At 40.8% G+C, this 20163-nt stretch overlaps 1 protein-coding gene across 4 annotated transcripts in view; it reads left to right on the forward strand.

The window, feature by feature from the left end:
- LOC126210106 (protein PALS1) overlaps positions 1-19871 on the forward strand; it is a 786719-nt gene extending 766848 nt beyond the window's left edge. For all 4 annotated transcript variants that reach the window (XM_049939245.1, XM_049939243.1, XM_049939244.1 and 1 more), the window contains exons 13-14: positions 770-966; positions 18296-19871. In XM_049939245.1, coding sequence (XP_049795202.1) covers positions 770-952 — 183 coding nt within the window. In that variant the 3' untranslated portion in view covers positions 953-966; positions 18296-19871. The remainder of the gene's footprint in view (positions 1-769; positions 967-18295) is intronic.
- The last annotated feature ends 292 nt before the right edge of the window (positions 19872-20163 follow it).

A 20163-nucleotide genomic window follows, 5' to 3' on the forward strand; every position in this document is an offset into this window, starting at 1 on the left:
CTAAGTGAACGTTAACACTTTTTTTTGTAGTTCCCACGTATACTTTTACACAACTACGAACAATTTTATATACACCAGGAGTCGCTAATGGTTGCCATTCTTAAGCATTTTTTATTTTCTTACTTGGTCTACAAATCCTTTAAGTCCGTACTTGGTCAACACTTTTCGTAAGTGATCTTTTTAATAAAGGGGAGGAGAACTTTCTATTTGGTGGAGTGTTCAAGCCAAATCCTTACTGGAGTAGCCATTTTTTAAATTATTTTTAGTCCACCATACGCGATCAGTTCATCTCGTAAATAAACAGGTTCATAAGTTCTATTAGCCCTTTTTATTATTATTATTATTATTATTATTCCTTACAGAGTTACTGGAGATGAAATGGCAGAGAATAGCTTTATATATCGACCACAGCCTCTCAGCCTGAAAGTTATAATGGAAGTACAACGTTTGTTTACCTGATCCAGCCATCTCAATTGGTGGGGTTTCCATAGTTTTCCCCAAATCACTTCAGGGAAATGCTAAAATGTTTGTTTTAAACAGAAGCTTGACATCTTTGCCTTTCCAATACAAAGTAAATTTGTTTAAGGTATGTGATTATTATTATTTTCATTCTAGAAATTTACAGTTCCAAGAGGACATTTTTATTTGTAATAGACTGTCTATAGATTTGTTATGACACTCTAATTTTCTGCTGATATACACATCAAACTGAACAAAAATTAAGTAAATAAATAAATAAACTAACTTATAGTTGCTTCCTCTGATACAGGAGGAGGAGCTGAAGGATATAATTGAGAAAGCTCGTGAAATGGAGGACAAGTACGGCCACCTGTTCGACTTGATCATCATCAACAACGACACGGACCGTGCCTTCCAGCAGCTGCTCTCCGAGATCAACAGCCTGGAGCGGGAGCCGCAGTGGGTGCCCGCTGCCTGGGTCAAGGGGTCCTGAGCGTGAGCTGCCAGGTGCGGTCACAGCCCTCGAATGAAATGGCATACGGTTAAAAGCAAAAACAAATAGTTTCTTCTTGTACCGTGTCAGCTTTGTGAGTTTTGGTGATTGCTTCTCTGTTGAGCACACCTGAGACTCCTACAGGCATAGATCAGGGTTTGGTTCTGAAGAGATGGTTCTCACGCTTTGTTAGTGGCTGTAAACCCTCCTCCCCCCTCCAATATGATATATATGCCTATCATTTTAATAACATAACAACCACTTTTCGTATAATAATTTATTTAGATCATTGCCTAGAACATCACCGTAATGTAACTGCAATACATAAATTGAATATCATTTGAGCAAAAAATTTAAATTTACATGTCAAGCAATTGACTGAAGAACTACAACAGCAACAATCTTTCAGAAGCACAGTTTTCATGATCAAAGTGTGCAGTCAGCATTTCACTTAGCACTATGATTGCAAACACTGGTCTGCACATGGAACTACACAGGCTTGTGAATAATGAGGAACATTTTTTTCAGTCAGTAGATCCTACCAACTTACGGGAAAGTCAGACAAAATTTTTTTCTTAGTGGAGGCACTTTCCCTTTCTGTCTTATCTTACTCCGTGTCCTGCTAATAATTTTCGAAAATTGCTTGTCATTTTCAAGGTGCTCAGTTTTCGTTCTACTTTATTAATCTACAGACTTTTGTAAACCTTCGTTGCCAGTTTTGTAAAGGTCTCGTCGCTACCGCTGTGGAGGCCGAGCTGCCCCTATTGTTACAGTAGGCCGAGTCTGTGAGTTCTTGAAACTGCTTCTTGTGCAGTACACCGCTAAGACAATTTCTCACTGCCACTATCAAACAGCTATCCCGAGGGTTGGTTTAACAGGATAGGAGAACGAAGGTTCTACAATACTCCAACAAATTAGTAACAAAGTCACACAAATGAATTAAAAAAGTTTACTTATCTTTGTGACTAGTTGAATAAGGAACTCTGCAACATTACTTGTAATATAACACAAACAAAGACCCTCAATGGCTAAGAACAAAACTTAACAGTACACAGCAAATGCCAGTTACAATAGCTGTCTGTTCAGTTCTAAACGACGTTTCCCGTCTGAGTCACCCTCGGACAATGATCTGTAACCAACTGGGCGAGAGCTGCTCTTCTGTCTCCTGTGTAGGCTTCTGTCCGTTTTCATCCAGTTATTGACAGATTGTACACGGCTGGCAATTGGCCGAGGCAAAGTCGGTATCTTCGTCCTCGGTGCCACCCGTGGTGCTGGTTAAACTTGCGCAACTGACGAGTCTTTACAGCAGTGGCACCAGCTCGCATTTTTGTGCCTGTGGCACTTTTGCCCTGGCTGTGTCTTGCTTGTAGACACAGCACAGACATTGGCTGAAATGTATGCATGCAGATTGTTTATATTTTTATATATAATGGTTTCATTAAATTGTTGTTTGGGGTAGGGGGTGTTATAGAGAGGTCTGGACTGTATGGAGGGTGGCCAAGAACTTCCCATTTGAGTTTCTGCAGGAGTGCCAAGATTGTGATGACCGTATGAGGCTTTACATTGTCGTGGAGCAGAATGACCCCGTGGTTGAGATTGCCCGGTCATTTTGATTTGACCGCTTGGCGAAGGGTGGTCAAGGTTTGCGAGTAACGCTGGGCATTCACTGTTGTCCTGTGCTGCAGGAAGTGAATCAGAAGGGGGCCATCTTGGTCAAAGAAGAGCGACAGCATAACCTTTACGATTCACCTTGGACGATGACGTCCAGCTGTACGTGCAGAACTGGTTAACATCGCATCCTCAGGAATTATACAGGAGAGCCATTCACTGCCTCGTGTCACAGTAGGACAAGTGTCTCAACAGCCAGTGTCAATACTTCTAACATACGGGTATTAGGTTTCTGTAATTATGCCTCCGGCTCGTTTCTTTTTGAATGCCCCTTACATAAGCTGCATAGTGCATTTGTTCCTACAATCTGAGGGTTCTGATAAACAAGCGTGCAGTACTTAACAGTTAACCAACAGGTGCCCAGAGGAGACTCAGTGAAAAGACAGTGCTTCACATCCCCTTATGGCCATCCAAATTTTGGTTTTTCCTGATGTTTCTAAATTACTCGAGGCAAGGGCCTGGAAGGATGGTTTCTGTGAAAGAGAACGGCTGATTTTCTCCCCCACTGAGCTAATCTTCCATCTCGTGACGACATTGTCATCAACAGGATGTAAAATCCTTTCCTGACCTGTGCCCATATTCCATGTACCTGTGTTACAACTTGCCTCTCCTGCTGCTGCATTCATAATATTCTCCAGCACAAGTGTTTGGTTCCTCAGTGTTGGATAGGATTTACTCATACAAATGACAACCATCGAGTTACAGTAAAAACTGCTCGTATAATCTGCTGCTCGCAGTTTAAGAATCCCCACTCAGAATCACCACCAGTATTCTTCCGAAGTCAATCTACTTTGTTATTGTTCAAGCCTTTAGAATGTTACGGCAGTGATTTGAATAATTACTTTGCATAACACGACAATATTTCGGATGTTATTTTTGCAATTAACATACGTTCATCTTTGGTTCCAAGTGCCTCTCGCATTTAAGTTCTGCTTCACTTATTACTATTGATGGAGCCCCCACAATCAGATTAAGCATATTCCCACTTTGTACAATTATACACACTCTTTCTTTCTTTCTTTCTTTCTTTCGTACACATTTGTTCTGTAAATCCCGTAATGAAATGAAGTCTTTAAAGATGTGGAATAAGTCACATTACCATGCAGAAGCAACTATTCCTGGCAAGTATGTTAACAATCTATTACAATTAATGTTAATCCACTCACATTGAAAACCAGAGGAATTACCTCTATGTTACTTCCTATTTGCTGACCGAGCGAGGTGGCGCAGTGGCTAGACACTGGACTCACATTCGGGAGGACGACGGTTCAATCCGGCGTCCGGCCATCCTGATTTAGGTTTTCCGTGATTTCCCTAAATCACTCCAGGCGCATGCCGGGATGGTTCCTTTCAAAGGGCATGGCCGACTTCCTTCCCCATCATTCCCTAATCCGATGAGACCGATGCCCTTACTGTCTGGTCTTCTTCCCCAACCTATTTGCTGCAAACAGCAATCCATCCAACTCTGTTACGTAACTTCCAGCTCTGTTAACCCATGATCACAATGCACCAAAACCGTGCTCATGTAAGATTTGCTGCTCCTTTTACTGTGAGCACTCAATTTTTACATTTAGAATCCTCACACAATGCCTTTACATTCTCCATGAGCATGTCAAGCCTAGCAAAATTCTAGTGACCTTTTATCCTTCTACTAGCTGCTAGATATGAGCCAGACCAGACACTTTTTATTCCATATTTGAAGCTCCAGAAATCTGTGTCTGCCTCCAATCTCTCCATCTGACAGCAGCTGCCCAAACTCTCATTGCACAGGTGCTCCCTTCCTGCACCGACAATACGACATAAGCGTGCAGTAATCTCTAACTTATGACACTAAGAGGTAAAGAAAATCCTTTGTAGTATTCATGGAGAATGTCTGGTCTATAAGCGTGTTTTGAAGATCAGTGATTTATGTTGTTTAATTTCTCAGGCCTACCAGGATTTAGTGCTTCCCTGATGGACCTGAGGATGTATGGAATTAGTTATATTTCGGACAAAATGCCTTGGACTGTGGAGCTCTACAATACGACTCAATTCTCTTTGTAGACATATTCGAGGGATTATTATCCCCTACACACACACACACACACACACACACACACACACACAACTTTCATTCACTCCATCTTTTTTTTTTTCCAGTGGGGTATGTGAAAATCCCCAAACTCGTCATTTGAAAAACACAGGGTTGTCTTACTAAACTATTGCTGCTTAGGTAATGTTTTTACGTTGTGTAATAGATTAAAATACGAGTGCCTTACATTTAACAGATGAAGATTTGACAACCAACTGAAGTCATGTGCAGATTTATTTTGAGGAAGTTGTAAGTGTCGGAGGGGAGAACAGTGACATCAGCTTGATTGAGACCGAATCAGTTTGTGGTCGGAATTGAACAGACTTTAAAACTGGACAAAAACACAAGAATAGTGCACATTTTTGCAGGAGACAATAAAAGCCTAGATAGAGGTCAGTGGTGTACATCAGTATTTTGTGCAGCAATACTGTCGATGCTCACCGAAAGAGCTCATGTCATCTGCTAGTTCTATGTAGCCGATGAGAGACAGCGGCAAGCGGCAGATGACACATTTGGAAGCAGGAGAGGGAGAAACAGTGTCGCATTTTCATGTCAATGTAGATGGGAAATTTGCTATAAGTTAAAAGAGAGAGAGAGAACTGTGTTCTCACACACACCACCGTAACTGCAACCTCAAAAATTGCAACATATTTGGAAGAAACAGTCAAATATTTGTGATGACAGGGTTATACATTTCACTGCTCCTCATTAAAAAAAGGCAAAGATAAAAATCAATGTAAGTCATTGCTTATTTTATTTCTCCTTTTTATTATAAAAATGTAAACTATCAGTAAATTGCTTAAGTTTAGAGCAGCTATAATGTTAACTTTTTTGGGCATATAATTTATGTCAACAAAACAGAATGTTTTAAAACATTTCTCAAGTAGCTTCTAAAAAAATAATAATAAAAGAAGATACGCGATCACCTTATACTCGCGTAAATATGATATATTAGACAAGTGTCAATTCGTACACTTGGAAGTGATTACGAGGAGCTACTCTCGAGGACCACCTTGTATTCCACAGCACAATATTGGCTGAGTAGCTAAGCTGCTCTAACAAAAAGACTCATTTCATTTTTAATAACGCTGCTGAGAACGAAGCAAAAACATTTCAAGTTTTGGTTGTCAGGTAAACTGCTGCCTGTTGGTTGCACTAGAAACAGCACGAATACAAGCAGCCACTAATAATGTAGAACCTGAAATCCACAACAGCCGCGGTTAGGGAGGATCCGGCAAAAAGACCTCCCGTGTTTGGAGAAGCCACCGTACGTGTAGCGTATCGACTGATAGTGGTGACGTGTCATTTTCAGTCAGCGCAATGGCTCATCTAGGTGAGCATTGGGTGTTTCTTGTGGAGGAGTATATTTGTAATTGTGGTTCTGTAATTAATACTCACTGAGCATTTTGCATTTGGTTTGAACTTTGTCAATACAATTCTGTTCAAAATTGAAAAATGTTTGAGTTTGGGCATCAAAGTGTAGAGCATCATCAGGTCCTGCACCGAGCTAGGATTGTCTTAAAGGAGTGTAAGAGGAATCCTGCACAATGAAATTCACAGGCACCCATACAAAATGACAGTTACCCAGGAATTAAGTGAGAGAGGTTTTCAAACATGCAGAGCTGTGTATGAGGAAGTTCTTTAAAATATGCTCCCTGATGCTGTTTTCATTTTTTCTGACGGAGCCCTTTTCCACTTGTCATGTACTGTAAGTCAACAACATTTCTGTTGCCAGGCAGCAGGAAACCTCGGGAAATTCAGCAATGACCACTTCACAGCTGTCATGTGACAGTTTGCTGTGCAACTGCCGACTTCAGTGTATGGGATCTGTATTTTTTTGAAGGAGGCAGCAAAATTGTAATCAGTAACTCGAATCGCTACTGTCAGATGATGGAGATATTCCTCTGACCTAAGTTGTTCAGTTTAGTTTAGTAATGTCATGTTCGTAGATCATTTTCATAATTATTTTTCAATATGATGTGGAACAAGTCAGATTACCCGCCAGCACTTTCGTATGGTAAGTCACATCATCTTTGTTTTTAGATATATTATTCGCGCGTGGACTCTCTCTCTCTCTCTCTCTCTCTCATATATATATATATATATATATATATATATATATATATATATATATATATATATATATATATATAGTAGTTGCGGGATGTGAAATATATATACACACACACAAAGATGTTGTGACTTAGCAAATGAAAGTGCTGGCAGGTCGACACACAAACATACACACAAAATTCAAGCTTTCGCAACAAACTGTTGCCTCATCAGGAAAGAGGGAAGGAGAGGGAAAGACGAAAAGATGTGGGTTTTAAGGGAGAGGGTAAGGAGTCATTCCAATCCCGGGAGCAGAAAGACTTACCTTAGGGGGAAAAAAGGACGGGTATACACTCGCACTCCCTATATATATATATAGAGGGAAACATTCCACGTGGGAAAAATATATCTAAAAACAAAGATGATGTGACTTACCATACGAAAGCGCTGGCAGGTCGATAGATACACAAACAAACACATACATACACACAAAATTCAAGCTTTCGCAAACAATGGTTGCTTCATCAGGAAAGAGGGAAGGAGAGGGAAAGATGAAAGGATGTGGGTTTTAAGGGGGAGGGTAAGGAGTCATTCCAATCCCGGGAGCAGAAAGACTTACCTTAGGGGGAAAAAAGGACGGGTATACACTCGCACTCCCTCTATATATATATAGAGGGAAACATTCCACGTGGGAAAAATATGTCTAAAAACAAAGATGATGTGACTTACCACACGAAACCGCTGGCAGGTCGATAGATACACAAACAAACACATACATACACACAAAATTCAAGCTTTTGCAAACAATGGTTGCTTCATCAGGAAAGAGGGAAGGAGAGGGAAAGATGAAAGGATGTGGGTTTTAAGGGGGAGGGTAAGGAGTCATTCCAATCCCGGGAGCGGAAAGACTTACCTTAGGGTGGGAAAAAGGACAGGTATACACTCGCGCACACACACACACATATCCATCCGCACATACACAGACACAAGCAGACATTTGTAAAGGCAAAGAGTTTGGGCAGAGATGTCAGTCGAGGCGGAAGTACAGAGGCAAAGATGTTGTTGAAAGACAGGTGAGGTATGAGCGGCGACAACTTGAAATTAGCGGAGGTTGAGGCCTGGCAGATAACGAGAAGAGAGGATATACTGAAGGGCAAGTTCCCATCTCCGGAGTTCTGACAGGTTGGTGTTAGTGGGAAGTATCCAGATAACCCGGATGGTGCAACACTGTGCCAAGATGTGCTGGCCGTGCACCAAGGCATGTTTAGCCACAGGGTGATCCTAATTACCAACAAACACTGTCTGCCTGTGTCCATTCATGCGAATGGACAGTTTGTTGCTGGTCATTCCCACATAGAAAGCTTCACAGTGTAGGCAGGTCAGTCGGTAAATCACGTGGGTGCTTTCACACGTGGCTCTGCCTTTGATCGTGTACACCTTCCGGGTTACAGGACTGGAGTAGGTGGTGGTGAGAGGGTGCATTGGACAGGTTTTACACCGGGGCGGTTACAAGGGTAGGAGCCAGAGGGTAAGGAAGTTGGTTTGGGGAATTCATAGGGATGAACTAAGAGGTTACTCAGGTTAGGTGGACGGCGGAAAGACACTCTTGGTGGAGTGGGGAGGATTTTGTGAAGGATGGATCTCATTTCAGGGCAGGATTTGAGGAAGTCGTATCCCTGCTGGAGAGCCACATTCAGAGTCTGATCCAGTCCTGGAAAGTATCCTGTCACAAGTGGGGCACTTTTGTGGTTCTTCTGTGGGAGGTTCTGGGTTTGAGGAAGTGGCTCTGGTTATTTGCTTCTGTACCAGGTCGGAAGGGTCATGTGAAAGCTGTGTATGTAGAGGGAAACATTCCACGTGGGAAAAATATATCTAAAAACAAAGATGATGTGACTTACCAAATGAAAGTGCTGGCAGGTCGATAGACACACATACAAACACAAACACACACACACAAAATTCAAGCTTTCGCAACAAACTGTTGCCTCATCCTGCCCTTAAGGTAAGTCTTTCCGCTCCCGGGATTGGAATGACTCCTTACCCTCTCCCTAAAACCCACATCCTTTCGTCTTTCCCTCTCCATCCCTCTTTCCTGATGAGGCAACAGTTTGTTGCGAAAGCTTGAATTTTGTGTGTGTGTTTGTGTTCGTTTGTGTGTCTATCGACGTGCCAGCGCTTTCGTTTGGTAAGTCACATCATCTTTGTTTTACACACACACACACACACACACACACACACACACACACACACACACACACACACACACATGAATAGCGCTGATATTAATATTACTGAAACTTTTAGTTCTACACATGCAACTACATTTAGAGGTACAATTTTTTTTTAATCAAACTCGTCCATGGTATAGAAGGAGTTGTCCAAAAGAAATGATTTTAAGCTAGATTTAAAACTTGATCTGCTACCTGCCAGACACGTTATGTTGTTGGGCAAATGATCAAAGATTTTTGTTGCTGAATAATGTACTCCTTTTTGAGCAACTGACAGCTTCAATAACGGATAGTAAAGGTCATTTTTCCCTCTAGTGTTGTACGTATGAACATCAGTGTTGTTTGCGAATTGAGATGGATTATTTATAATGAATTTATTAGCGAATATATGTACTCTGATGGTGCACTTAAAATACCTAACACCTTGAATAGGTGCCTACATGACGTCCGTGGGTGAACACCACTAATTATTCTCACTGCTCTCTTTTGTGCAATCAATACTTGATGTCTAAGTGGTAAGTTACCCCATAAAACTATTCCATAAGACATCATTGAGTAGAAATATGCAAAGTACATAAGGAGGCTGATCTGTTTATTACCGAGACTAGCGATTATGCGAAGAGCAAAAGAAACTGAACTTGTTTGAGAAGCTCAGTCATATGCTTCTTCCAGTTCTAGTTGTCATCAATGTGAACACCCAAAAATTACGGGAAATCTATCCCGTTAACTGAGCCCTGTTCATATGCTACATCAATTGTCGGTATGACTCTATTCAGTGTACAGAACTGGAATGTGAGCTTTTACAAAATTAAGGGAGAGTGCATTTTCTGTGAACTACTTAATAATTCTTTGAAAGACATCCTTAACAATATCTTCAGCTGCTTTTTCTGGAATGGAATTTATTTTAGCACTTGTGTCATCTGCAAAAAGTACTAGTTCTGCTTGCTGAACATTAAGTGAGAGGTCATTCGCATGAATAAGAAACAGCAGAGGACCCAAAATTGAACCCTGTGGGACTCCCTTTGTGGTAACTCCGTATTCACTAGAATTTACCACCCTTCCATCATTATTGGAGTTATTCAGCACAACCTTTTGCTTTCTGTTTGTTAAGTGTGATTCAAACCAGGTGTATGCATTGCCTTCAATTCCATAAAACCTGAGTTTTTCTACGAGTGTAACGTGATCCACTCAGTCAAATGCCTTGGAAAGATCAAAAAAAATTCCAACTGGCGATAATTTTTTATTTAGGGCTTGTACTATTTGATGCTGAGTAAATTATTTTCACTTAAATGTGAGACTACTCTTGAATACACAACTTTTTCAAATATTTTAGAAAATGAAGTCAGCAATGAGACTGGTCTATAAGTATTTAAGTCACTCTTGTCCCTTTCTTATGAAGAGGTTTGAGAATTAAGTATTTCAATCTGTGTGGAAAAATTCCCTGTGCTAGTGAAGCATTACATATATCACTAAGGACTCCAATTATTAAATTAGAACAACACTTCAAAATACTGTTAAGAGATTCCATCAACACCACATGAGCTATTGTTTTTCAGTATATTTATAATTCCCTTAATTTCAGTGGGGGGATGTTGGTGCTATTTCTAAAGGCCTAAAGTACTGGGGAATGACATTTTAAACATTTTTTTCTTTTCTTTTTCAACTGAACCCTTTAATCCTATTTTTGCTGCTACACTCAGAAAGTGATTGTTAAAAATACTTGCAACTAGTGAATTTTCTCTCATGTCATCATCATTTTGCTTTATTGCTATTGTTTGCTGTGCGCACTGTCAGGCTGCCCCGTCTCCCGTTTGACAATATTCCATGTAGTTTTAATCTTATTATCCACATTATTAATTTCTGTCACAACACGTAAGCTTCTTGACTTCTTAATGACTTCCCTTAAAATATTACAGTATCCTTTGTAGTAAGCAAGTACTGTTAGATTCTGACTTATTCCGGCCTGTACATGTATTTTCCTCTTCCTCTTACACCATACCTCAATTCCCTTAGTAATCCATGGATTATTTAACTTTGTAATGGCTTTTTTGGGTAAAGTTTCAGAAAAGCAACTCTCAAATATTAAGACAAATTTACGGTGGAATAAATTGAATTTGAACCAGTTTGTCAGGGACCGGGAAGAGTAAGAAGTCTTGTACCAAGATGGAGCCACAGCTCACACTTCTCGACATCCTCTACAAGTTTTGAGTCATTTCCTCGACATCTATTTTCGCAATGATATGTTGCCTGCCCCCCACCCCCCCCTGTGGTCACCTTATTTATCGTCTTGTTATAAGATGATGTGACTTACCAAACGAAAGCGTTGGCACGTCGATAGACACACAAACATACACACAAAATTCAAGCTTTCGCAACAAACTGTTGCCTCATCAGGAAAGAGGGAAGGAGAGGGAAAGACGAAAGGATGTGGGTTTTAAGGGAGTGGGTAAGGAGTCATTCCAATCCCGGGAGCGGAATGACTCCTTACCCTCTCCCTTAAAACCCACATCCTTTTTTTTTTTTTTTTTTTTTTTTTTTTTTTTTTTTTTTTTTTTTTTTTTTTTTTTTGTGGGCCTCCTGCCTCCCCTATAGCCCTACCTTTTCCTCTCCAAAAATGCCGCCATCCTCGAGTGTCAACGCAGCACGTAAAGCAGGGTGCTGTGAATAGCAAGCCTTATTGCCAGAAAACGAAAATAAAAACAGAGGCACACTCTGCTATGCCTCAGGGAGCGATGACACATTACTCAGAACTACACCTCACTCTGCAGGTGTGAAGCAAGTGATGGTTTTGTAACTAAAAGAATTAAAGAAATAAAGACAGAAATGAAGGCAAAGTAAAACACGGACGGCAGCACACACAAATGAAAAACGGAACTAGCGAGATAATTACCAAGAATGTCCCATATAAAGGTCATCCAAGTCCTAACCTAACCTAACCTAACCTAACCTCGTCTTTCCCTCTCCTTCCCTCTCTCCTGATGAGGCAACAGTTTGTTGCAAAAGCTTGAATTTTGTGTGTATGTTTGTGTGTCTGTCGACCTACCAGCACTTTCATTTGGTAAGTCACATCATCTTTGTTTTTAGATACATTTTTCCTACGTGGAATGTTTCCCTCTATTATAACCATATCATTAATTTGAACCCAACAATTACGTTTGTTATTGTCGCTGTTGCATTTCGATACCTTTCCTGTCTTCTTATTTTCTCTTTCTGTTTTTACCAGTAGTCTCACTTTGTATTCACCTTCCCCTTTTTACCGTAATCTACTACACAATTTTATCCCGCCTATATATACTCAATAATACGTAACCCACTTCCAAACCATAACCAAAAAAATTTTTATTTTCCGCTTTCAACACCACCGCTGCTATAAAACCCACCCTTTCTAGTTCAATAACAGCTGCTTTCACGTATAAAACAACCATTTCGGCTAGTTCTAATAACTTTCACTATATTTCCACTTCCGTTTTTCGCACATCACTGATCATTTTTAGCCGCTCCCCACAGGTTTTAACGTCATTATTTACAATTGTAAGCCCCATTTTCGTAATCTTTCACCACAACACCACTCCTTTTAATACATTTACACGTTTTTTCGAAACTTCCCCGAATTTCTCCGTCCTTTAACGTGTTTTAGCGGCAACACAACCACCTAACCTTTATGCACATCGCTGTCTACCAACCCAAGTTCACCACAGGATCAACTTAACCAACACTTTTTCGCCTTTTTCCATACCAGATCTCCAGTTGCTTTCTAGTTCACCTTTATCTTTCATTTTCATTTCAATCTCATGTTACACTTTCCACCTTCTAATACCATGTCACCCTCACAACACCCCCACAATGACCCTATTAAGTTTTATTTACATTCCCTCCGCAAACATGCCTTCACCCTAGCCAGATTACACTCACATATTTTATTTTCTCAGGCTTGTCTGACATTTGGCATAACCCCCAAAGGCCTCACACTTAAAGTTCCCATCTCTGGCTGCAACCCTTCTTTCCATCAGTCCCTATACCAGTTCCAAACTGAACAATCCATTGCCCTCACCCACCTAATCCTTCACCTACACATCAACTCAGCCAATGAACACACCCGTCAACTCCTATCCTTAATAAAAGCCCTCAATCTTTCCTCTCCCACATCCACACCGGCTATTAAGAGCATCCTCCTACAGGCCAACCGCAAATTAGAACAGCATGCCACCCTTCACCTCAAAAAACTATCCAATCTCCTGGTTTCCCACCTCCGGAAAGGCAACTCACTCATCCTTCACAACCTTTCTAGCAAACCTCAACCACCTCTCATTGCACACAAACCCAGTCTCTCCCATCTACTCAATCTCCCACTTCCAGCTCCACTCTCTCCAAAACCTCAAAATTCCAATCAACACAATCTGGTACCACAACACTCTAATTCAGTAGTTAACCTTTCCTCCAAACCTCTCTCCCAATCCGAAACCTCTGTCCTATCCAAAGGCCTCACCTTCAGCCCCACTCCCAGATTCAACCAAACAGCCCTCATCAAAGATTTACTGTACTACACTCGTACTCTCTGCTGGAAGTATCACTTTGCCACGAAGAAAAATGATCCTAATCCTACCCCTAATGATCCAACTCCCCAAGACACTATCCAGATTGAACCCTGCCTGGAACAGTTCCGTCCTCCGTCACAGCGGGACCCACCTCCTCTTCCTCAAAATCACCCTCTCCAAACCTTCCAGGAATTTCTGAATTCCAGCCTTGCCTCTCAATCCTTCTTAAAAAACCTTAATCCTACTCCCAACATCACCACTGCTGAAGCCCAGGCTATCCGTGATCTGAAGGCTGACCGGTCCATCATCATTCTTCCGGCGGACAAGGGTTCCATGACCGTGGTACTTGATCGTCGGGAGTATGTGGCTGAGGGACTGCGTCAGCTTTCAGACAACACCACATACAAAGTGTGCCAAGGTAATCCCATTCCTGACGTCCAGGCGGAGCTTCAAGGAATCCTCAGAACCTTAGGCCCCCTACAAAACCTTTCACCTGACTCCATCAACCTCCTCACCCCACCGACACTCCACACCCCTACCTTCTACCTTCTTCCTAAAATTCACAAACCCAATCATCCCGGCTGCCCCATTGTAGCTGGTTACCAAGCCCCCACAGAACGTATCTCTGCCTACGTAGATCAACACCTTCAACCCATTACGTGCAGTCTCCCATCCTTCATCAAAGACACCAACCACTTTCTCGAACGCCTGGAATTCTTACCCAATCCGTTACCCCCAGAAACCATCCTTGTAACCATTGATGCCACTTCCTTATACACAAATATCCCGCACGTCCAGGGCCTCGCTGCGATGGAGCACTTCCTTTCACGCCGATCACCTGCCACCCTACCTAAAACCTCTTTCCTCATTACCTTAGCCAGCTTCATCCTGACCCACAACTTCTTCACTTTTGAAGACCAGACATACCAAAAATTAAAGGGAACAGCCATGGGTACCAGGATGGCCCCTTCGTACGCCAACCTATTCATGGGTCGCTTAGAGGAAGCCTTCTTGGTTACCCAGGCCTGCCAACCCAAAGTTTGGTACAGATTTATTGATGACATCTTCATGATCTGGACTCACAGTGAAGAAGAACTCCAGAATTTCCTCTCCAACCTCAACTCCTTTGGTTCCATCAGATTCACCTGGTCCTACTCCAAATCCCATGCCACTTTCCTTGATGTTGACCTCCACCTGTCCAATGGCCAGCTTCACACGTCCGTCCACATCAAACCCACCAACAAGCAACAGTACCTGCATTATGACAGCTGCCACCCATTCCACATCAAACGGTCCCTTCCCTACAGCCTAGGTCTTCGTGGCAAACGAATCTGCTCCAGTCCGGAATCCCTGAACCATTACACCAACAACCTGACAACAGCTTTCGCATCTCGCAACTACCCTCCCGACCTGGTACAGAAGCAAATAACCAGAGCCACTTCCTCATCCCCTCGAACCCAGAATCCCCCACAGAAGAACCACAAAAGTGCCCCACTTGAGACAGGATACTTTCCGGGACTGGACCAGACTCTGAATGTGGCTCTCCAGCAGGGATACGACTTCCTCAAATCCTGCCCTGAAATGAGATCCATCCTTCATGAAATCCTCCCCACTCCACCAAGAGTGTCTTTCCGCCGTCCACCTAACCTTCGTAACCTGTTAGTTCATCCCTATGAAATCCCCAAACCACCTTCCCTACCCTCTGGTTCCTATCCTTGTAACCGCCCCCGGTGTAAAACCTGTCCCATGCACCCTCCCACCACCACCTACTCCAGTCCTGTAACCCGGAAGGTGTACACGATCAAAGGCAGAGCAACTTGTGAAAGTACCCACGTGATCTATCAACTGACCTGCCTACACTGTGACGCATTCCATGTGGGAATGACCAGCAACAAACTGTCCATTCGCATGAATGGACACAGGCAGACAGTGTTTGTTGGTAATGAGGATCACCCTGTGGCTAAACATGCCTTGGTGCACGGCCAGCGCATCTTGGCACAGTGTTATACCCTCCGGGTTATCTGGATACTTCCCACCAACACCAACCTATCCGAACTCCGGAGATGGGAACTTGCTCTTCAGTATATCCTCTCTTCCCATTACCCACCAGGCCTCAATCTCCGCTAATTTCAAGTTGCCGCCACTCATACCTCACCTGTCATTCAACATCATCTTTGCCTCTTCACTTCCACCTCGACTGACATCTCTGCCCTAACTCTTTGTCTTTAAATATGTCTGCTTGTGTCTGTGTGTGTGTGCGAGTGTATACCTGTCCTTTTTTCCCCCTAAGGTAAGTCTTTCCGCTCCCGGGATTGGAATGACTCCTTACCCTCTCCCTTAAAACCCACATCCTTTTGTCTTTCCCTCTCCTTCCCCTCTTTCCTGATGAGGCAACAGTTTGTTGCGAAAGCTTGAATTTTGTGTGTGTGTGTTTGTGTTTGTTTGTGTGTCTGTCGACCTGCCAGCACTTTCGTTCGGTAAGTCACATCATCTTTGTTTTTATATATATATATATATATATATATATATATATATATATATATATATATATATATATATTTTTTTTTGTTTTTTGAGACACTGAAAGGCCCAACTGTACAAACATCACCCCGCAACACTGCAAGCAGTTCAGGAGACAGTCACCAAGAAGTGGCTGCCATTCTACCACAAATGTCGCAAAGAGTTACAGACAACTTCCAGCCGAGGCTCTGTCAATGTGTGATCAGTGGAGGATACCATTTACTGGGCATATTTTTAAAAGTGGCATGGTGTCTGTTGCTCACAGATAAAAGTATTTCTTTCTGTCTTTCCTTGTTTGTAATTACATTGTGAAACACTGGAGGTCTTTTTGGTGTGTGCAGGCGCATACAGCTGTTGTAGGTCCACAGCTCATGATGATCTCAACTTTATAAACAAACAAAAACTTCGAAAATGTTTGTTTATTATTCTTCAGTACTAAAACAATAACTCGAGTATAAACACTGAAATCTTTGTCTGCCTCAATGTTACCACCTTCACCCTAGGCAAAAATCAGTACAGCGCCATCTTGAAAACTTGCAAATTTGTAGCTGTCAATTTGTATGCTAGCAACTGCCCCCCCCCTCCCCCTCCCTTTCCACTGAAGCTGCCACCATTATTCTAGTGGCTTATATCATCATACCCATTACATCAAACGGGCCCTGTCACGAGTGCAACATGCCTCATTAATCAGATTACTATCATGTTATTTTAATCTTGGCTGAAGGCTAATTATTCAGATAATTCAGTGCATCCAAATGATTGTCTTCCAATATATGTTAGTCAGGCTAGGGATAAATTCTAAAAGAGAAACTGAATACAAAGCCTTAAACCATTTGAAAGAACAGGTAAAATAAATATAAGAAGAACCAAGCAGTGGGAAGTCCAAATGGAATAACAATAATATGAAAAGGATAGATTGTTACTCACCACATAGAGGGAGCACTGAGTTACAGACAGCATAATGGAGACTGCTGAAATATTACAGCTTTCAGACAAAGTCTGTCTTGTGCATTTTTAATTGTAGAAGCAGCTTTAATATTTTAGCAGTCTTTTTTTATTGTGCCTATCTGTGAATGCTTCCTGTGTGTCGTGATATCTTTTGCATCAATCTATCTTTGGCATACCGTTATTAAACACAAGTAAAAAGATAGATATGGACAGGGAACAGTTTCAGTTAATTTTGCATAGTTGCAGAAAGTGTCCATTATGTTACATTAGAATGAACTATTTTATGTAGAATTTTAGGTTCTGATTTGTAAAGGAGATTCCATCTGAAGCAATTGTTTTAGAATTGATCGGAGTGGTCACAACTGATCTCACATTTATGAAAAAGGTGAAGCGTTTGGTAGAACTTTCACACGCCTTGGGTTGCCATTTCAAGAGTTCTCTTGCATTTCCTGTGATCTGTTTAAGCTGAACATATTATTTGTTAATTGCAATCGTTCTTGGTTTATACCTGTTACGGGCTGTAGTGACACTTTCATTTTTGTTGTTACAAGTATTACTTCATAACCATACGTTAAATTATTGGTAACCAGTCACAGTTATTTACCATGCCTACTTTAGCATTACAATGAACTTTCAAATACATTTTTAGAAAATATTAAAGTCAAATTTATAATAATTTTAGATGTAATATCTTTGTAGCAACTCAGTTAAAATAGTTTGTCAGGTGTTTTGCTTTAATCCTAGAACACTAGGGGGAGGGAGGAGGGGCTGTTACAGTGTTACTAAGCCGTCGTAAATTTTACTACTACATATTTTATTGAAAGAGTCATAATTTATGCACTAGTTAATTAGAATTATAAGGCCTTCAATGGTATGTCACATGCAAAATGACAGTACCAGATTGGCAGGAACTGCAAATTTGTACCAACTGCATTCATAAATTTTAGGATTAAGTGATCTAAGAGTTCAAATACAGTCCAATTTAATTATTAAGTTATCCTCAGGCATTTAAATTTTAAATAGACTATGAAAGTTGAAGAGTAATACTTTTTAAAATGTTTCCTGATGATTAAACGACACAGTGGTTTCTGCTGTTGTCCAGTGTACAAAGTAGTTTACTACGTGATGAGATAATGTATACTGTGCTCTTTCCTGCATGAAATGAATTCAAATCCATTACTCTACTCTTCTAATATATTTACATTGTAAAGTAATATTTTACCAGGCACAATACCTTTAAAAAAGTCAATATATGACCACCATAAGTACTTTGAACACAGTTTTGAAAACATACTTAATTAAAACACTGTTTTTATTGCAGGTACTCCTGTGTGACCTACAACATTGGCAACAAAGCCTGACAACAGACATCAGCAATACTGCTCAGAAGGCTGCATTGTCATGAGACAGGGAAGTTCCAACTCATCCTTTACAGGTGAAATATTATGTTAGGCTAAAGGTGCTATGCAATGGACTAAAATCTCTGGTCAGAAAATGGACACAGTAAATGTTCTTGCAAGTTAGGAACTATTGTCAGGTAGAAAGGGCAAGGTGCGTGACATACTTTTACTATAAAAATCGTATAGTGCCTTCACCTTCCAAAGGCACAAATCTTTGTTGTTGTTTATGGATGTAAGGCTCTTATGCATAGTGGTGAAACCCATCACACTGATACTTTGTACAGAAAATGTGACGAAGTTGTAGGCTGAGAGTCCATAAAGGTTATGCTGAAGAGCACACTGTTTTCATTAAGGAACGGACATACATTTCTACTAGTATTACATATGTATATTGTTTAAATGGTGTACAGTCTTTTTTTAAAAATCTGTATTTCTTATATTAATTATACCCCTTCCCCCTCATTAGCTGTAAGATTCACTGCAGTGTGACATTAACATGACAGACAGACAGCATTTCAGCAGCTGGAGCTCTTAGGAGAAAAGTGTATTATCAAGTGCACAGGTTAAATACCCTGTCAGTCCACTGTACATAATTTCTGTCAACTCTTTCATTTCAGAAAAGTTACATCACCTCCACTGCAAGCTGGCTAGAGCAATAAAAAGCCATTACGTTGCTCCAAGTTCACACTGTGTTTCGGTATCTGACAATGGGAGTTGTTTCACAGACAATTCCAAAATTGTTTATTTTGGCAGATATGAGGAGAAAAGGAAAGAATTTTATTTGGAGCAGTGCTATGAATATATCATTTTTTAAGTACCTGTAAGTCATAGATTGAGTATTGAGAATTTTGCTATCCTCTGTATTTTAACAGAAATGTTAGTTACTTTAAAGAATTTTATTTTCTCATTTGTGATCAATGATACAAATGTACACGAATACACTAGACAACGTATGTTGATACCTACTTTTAGTTTCCCCCCCTCCCCCCCCCCGCCCCCCCCCCTGAAGAGAAAGCACTCGGCTCTGGGAAGTTATGAGATACATTCTCCCAAAGACAACCATTCCAAACTGTATGTGCCTGTAGCAGTCTGTAACAAGACATTTACAGATCGTAGAAGCTCAACTATTTATTGGTGCTATAAATTTCCAGAACTAAGGAAACATATTGGCATGTAAAGTTTGACTGTGTGACTTGAAGGAAAAAAATTACATAGTATTTCTCACTGTATCAGAGAGATCAATAGTTTTAGCTTTTTGCATTTAGTGTGCAGTGTAACCAAGTCCATGAAGTGTACAGTTTTCGCAACCCTGGTTTTGTCGGGGGAAAAATTTTTCTTCAGATACAAATTTCAACTGTTGAGGAATTGAGAGATTTCACATAGTAGCTGGTTTACATTCTAAATGTTTATAAATGCTTTTGATGTTAAATTTCATATTTTACAAGTTTTATTTCTATATGTATATTGTACGCAATATTGTGAATTGATAAACAACTGAATGAAAGAAATGTAATCACTGTAAGAATTACTATTATTGGCTGTAGTTCCTTTATATTCTTTCTTTATATAGCTCTATAAGTTAACTGCATCGACTTTAATTGTTAACTGGCAATCACTCTATACCCAAACATCACTGAAGGAATGCCTTTAATTTCATAAACGTCTCCTTTTTAGTGGGTATTAGGAGCACATAAGAACACCTAATTGTTTTGTTTTCTCGCATATCAAAATATTTTCTAAGATATGGCAGGTTGATTTTTATACAAGAAAAGCTACAGAAATCAGTGTT

Source organism: Schistocerca nitens, chromosome 10 (assembly GCF_023898315.1).
Source record: "Schistocerca nitens isolate TAMUIC-IGC-003100 chromosome 10, iqSchNite1.1, whole genome shotgun sequence".
In the NCBI taxonomy this organism is placed as follows: Eukaryota; Metazoa; Arthropoda; class Insecta; order Orthoptera; family Acrididae; genus Schistocerca; species Schistocerca nitens.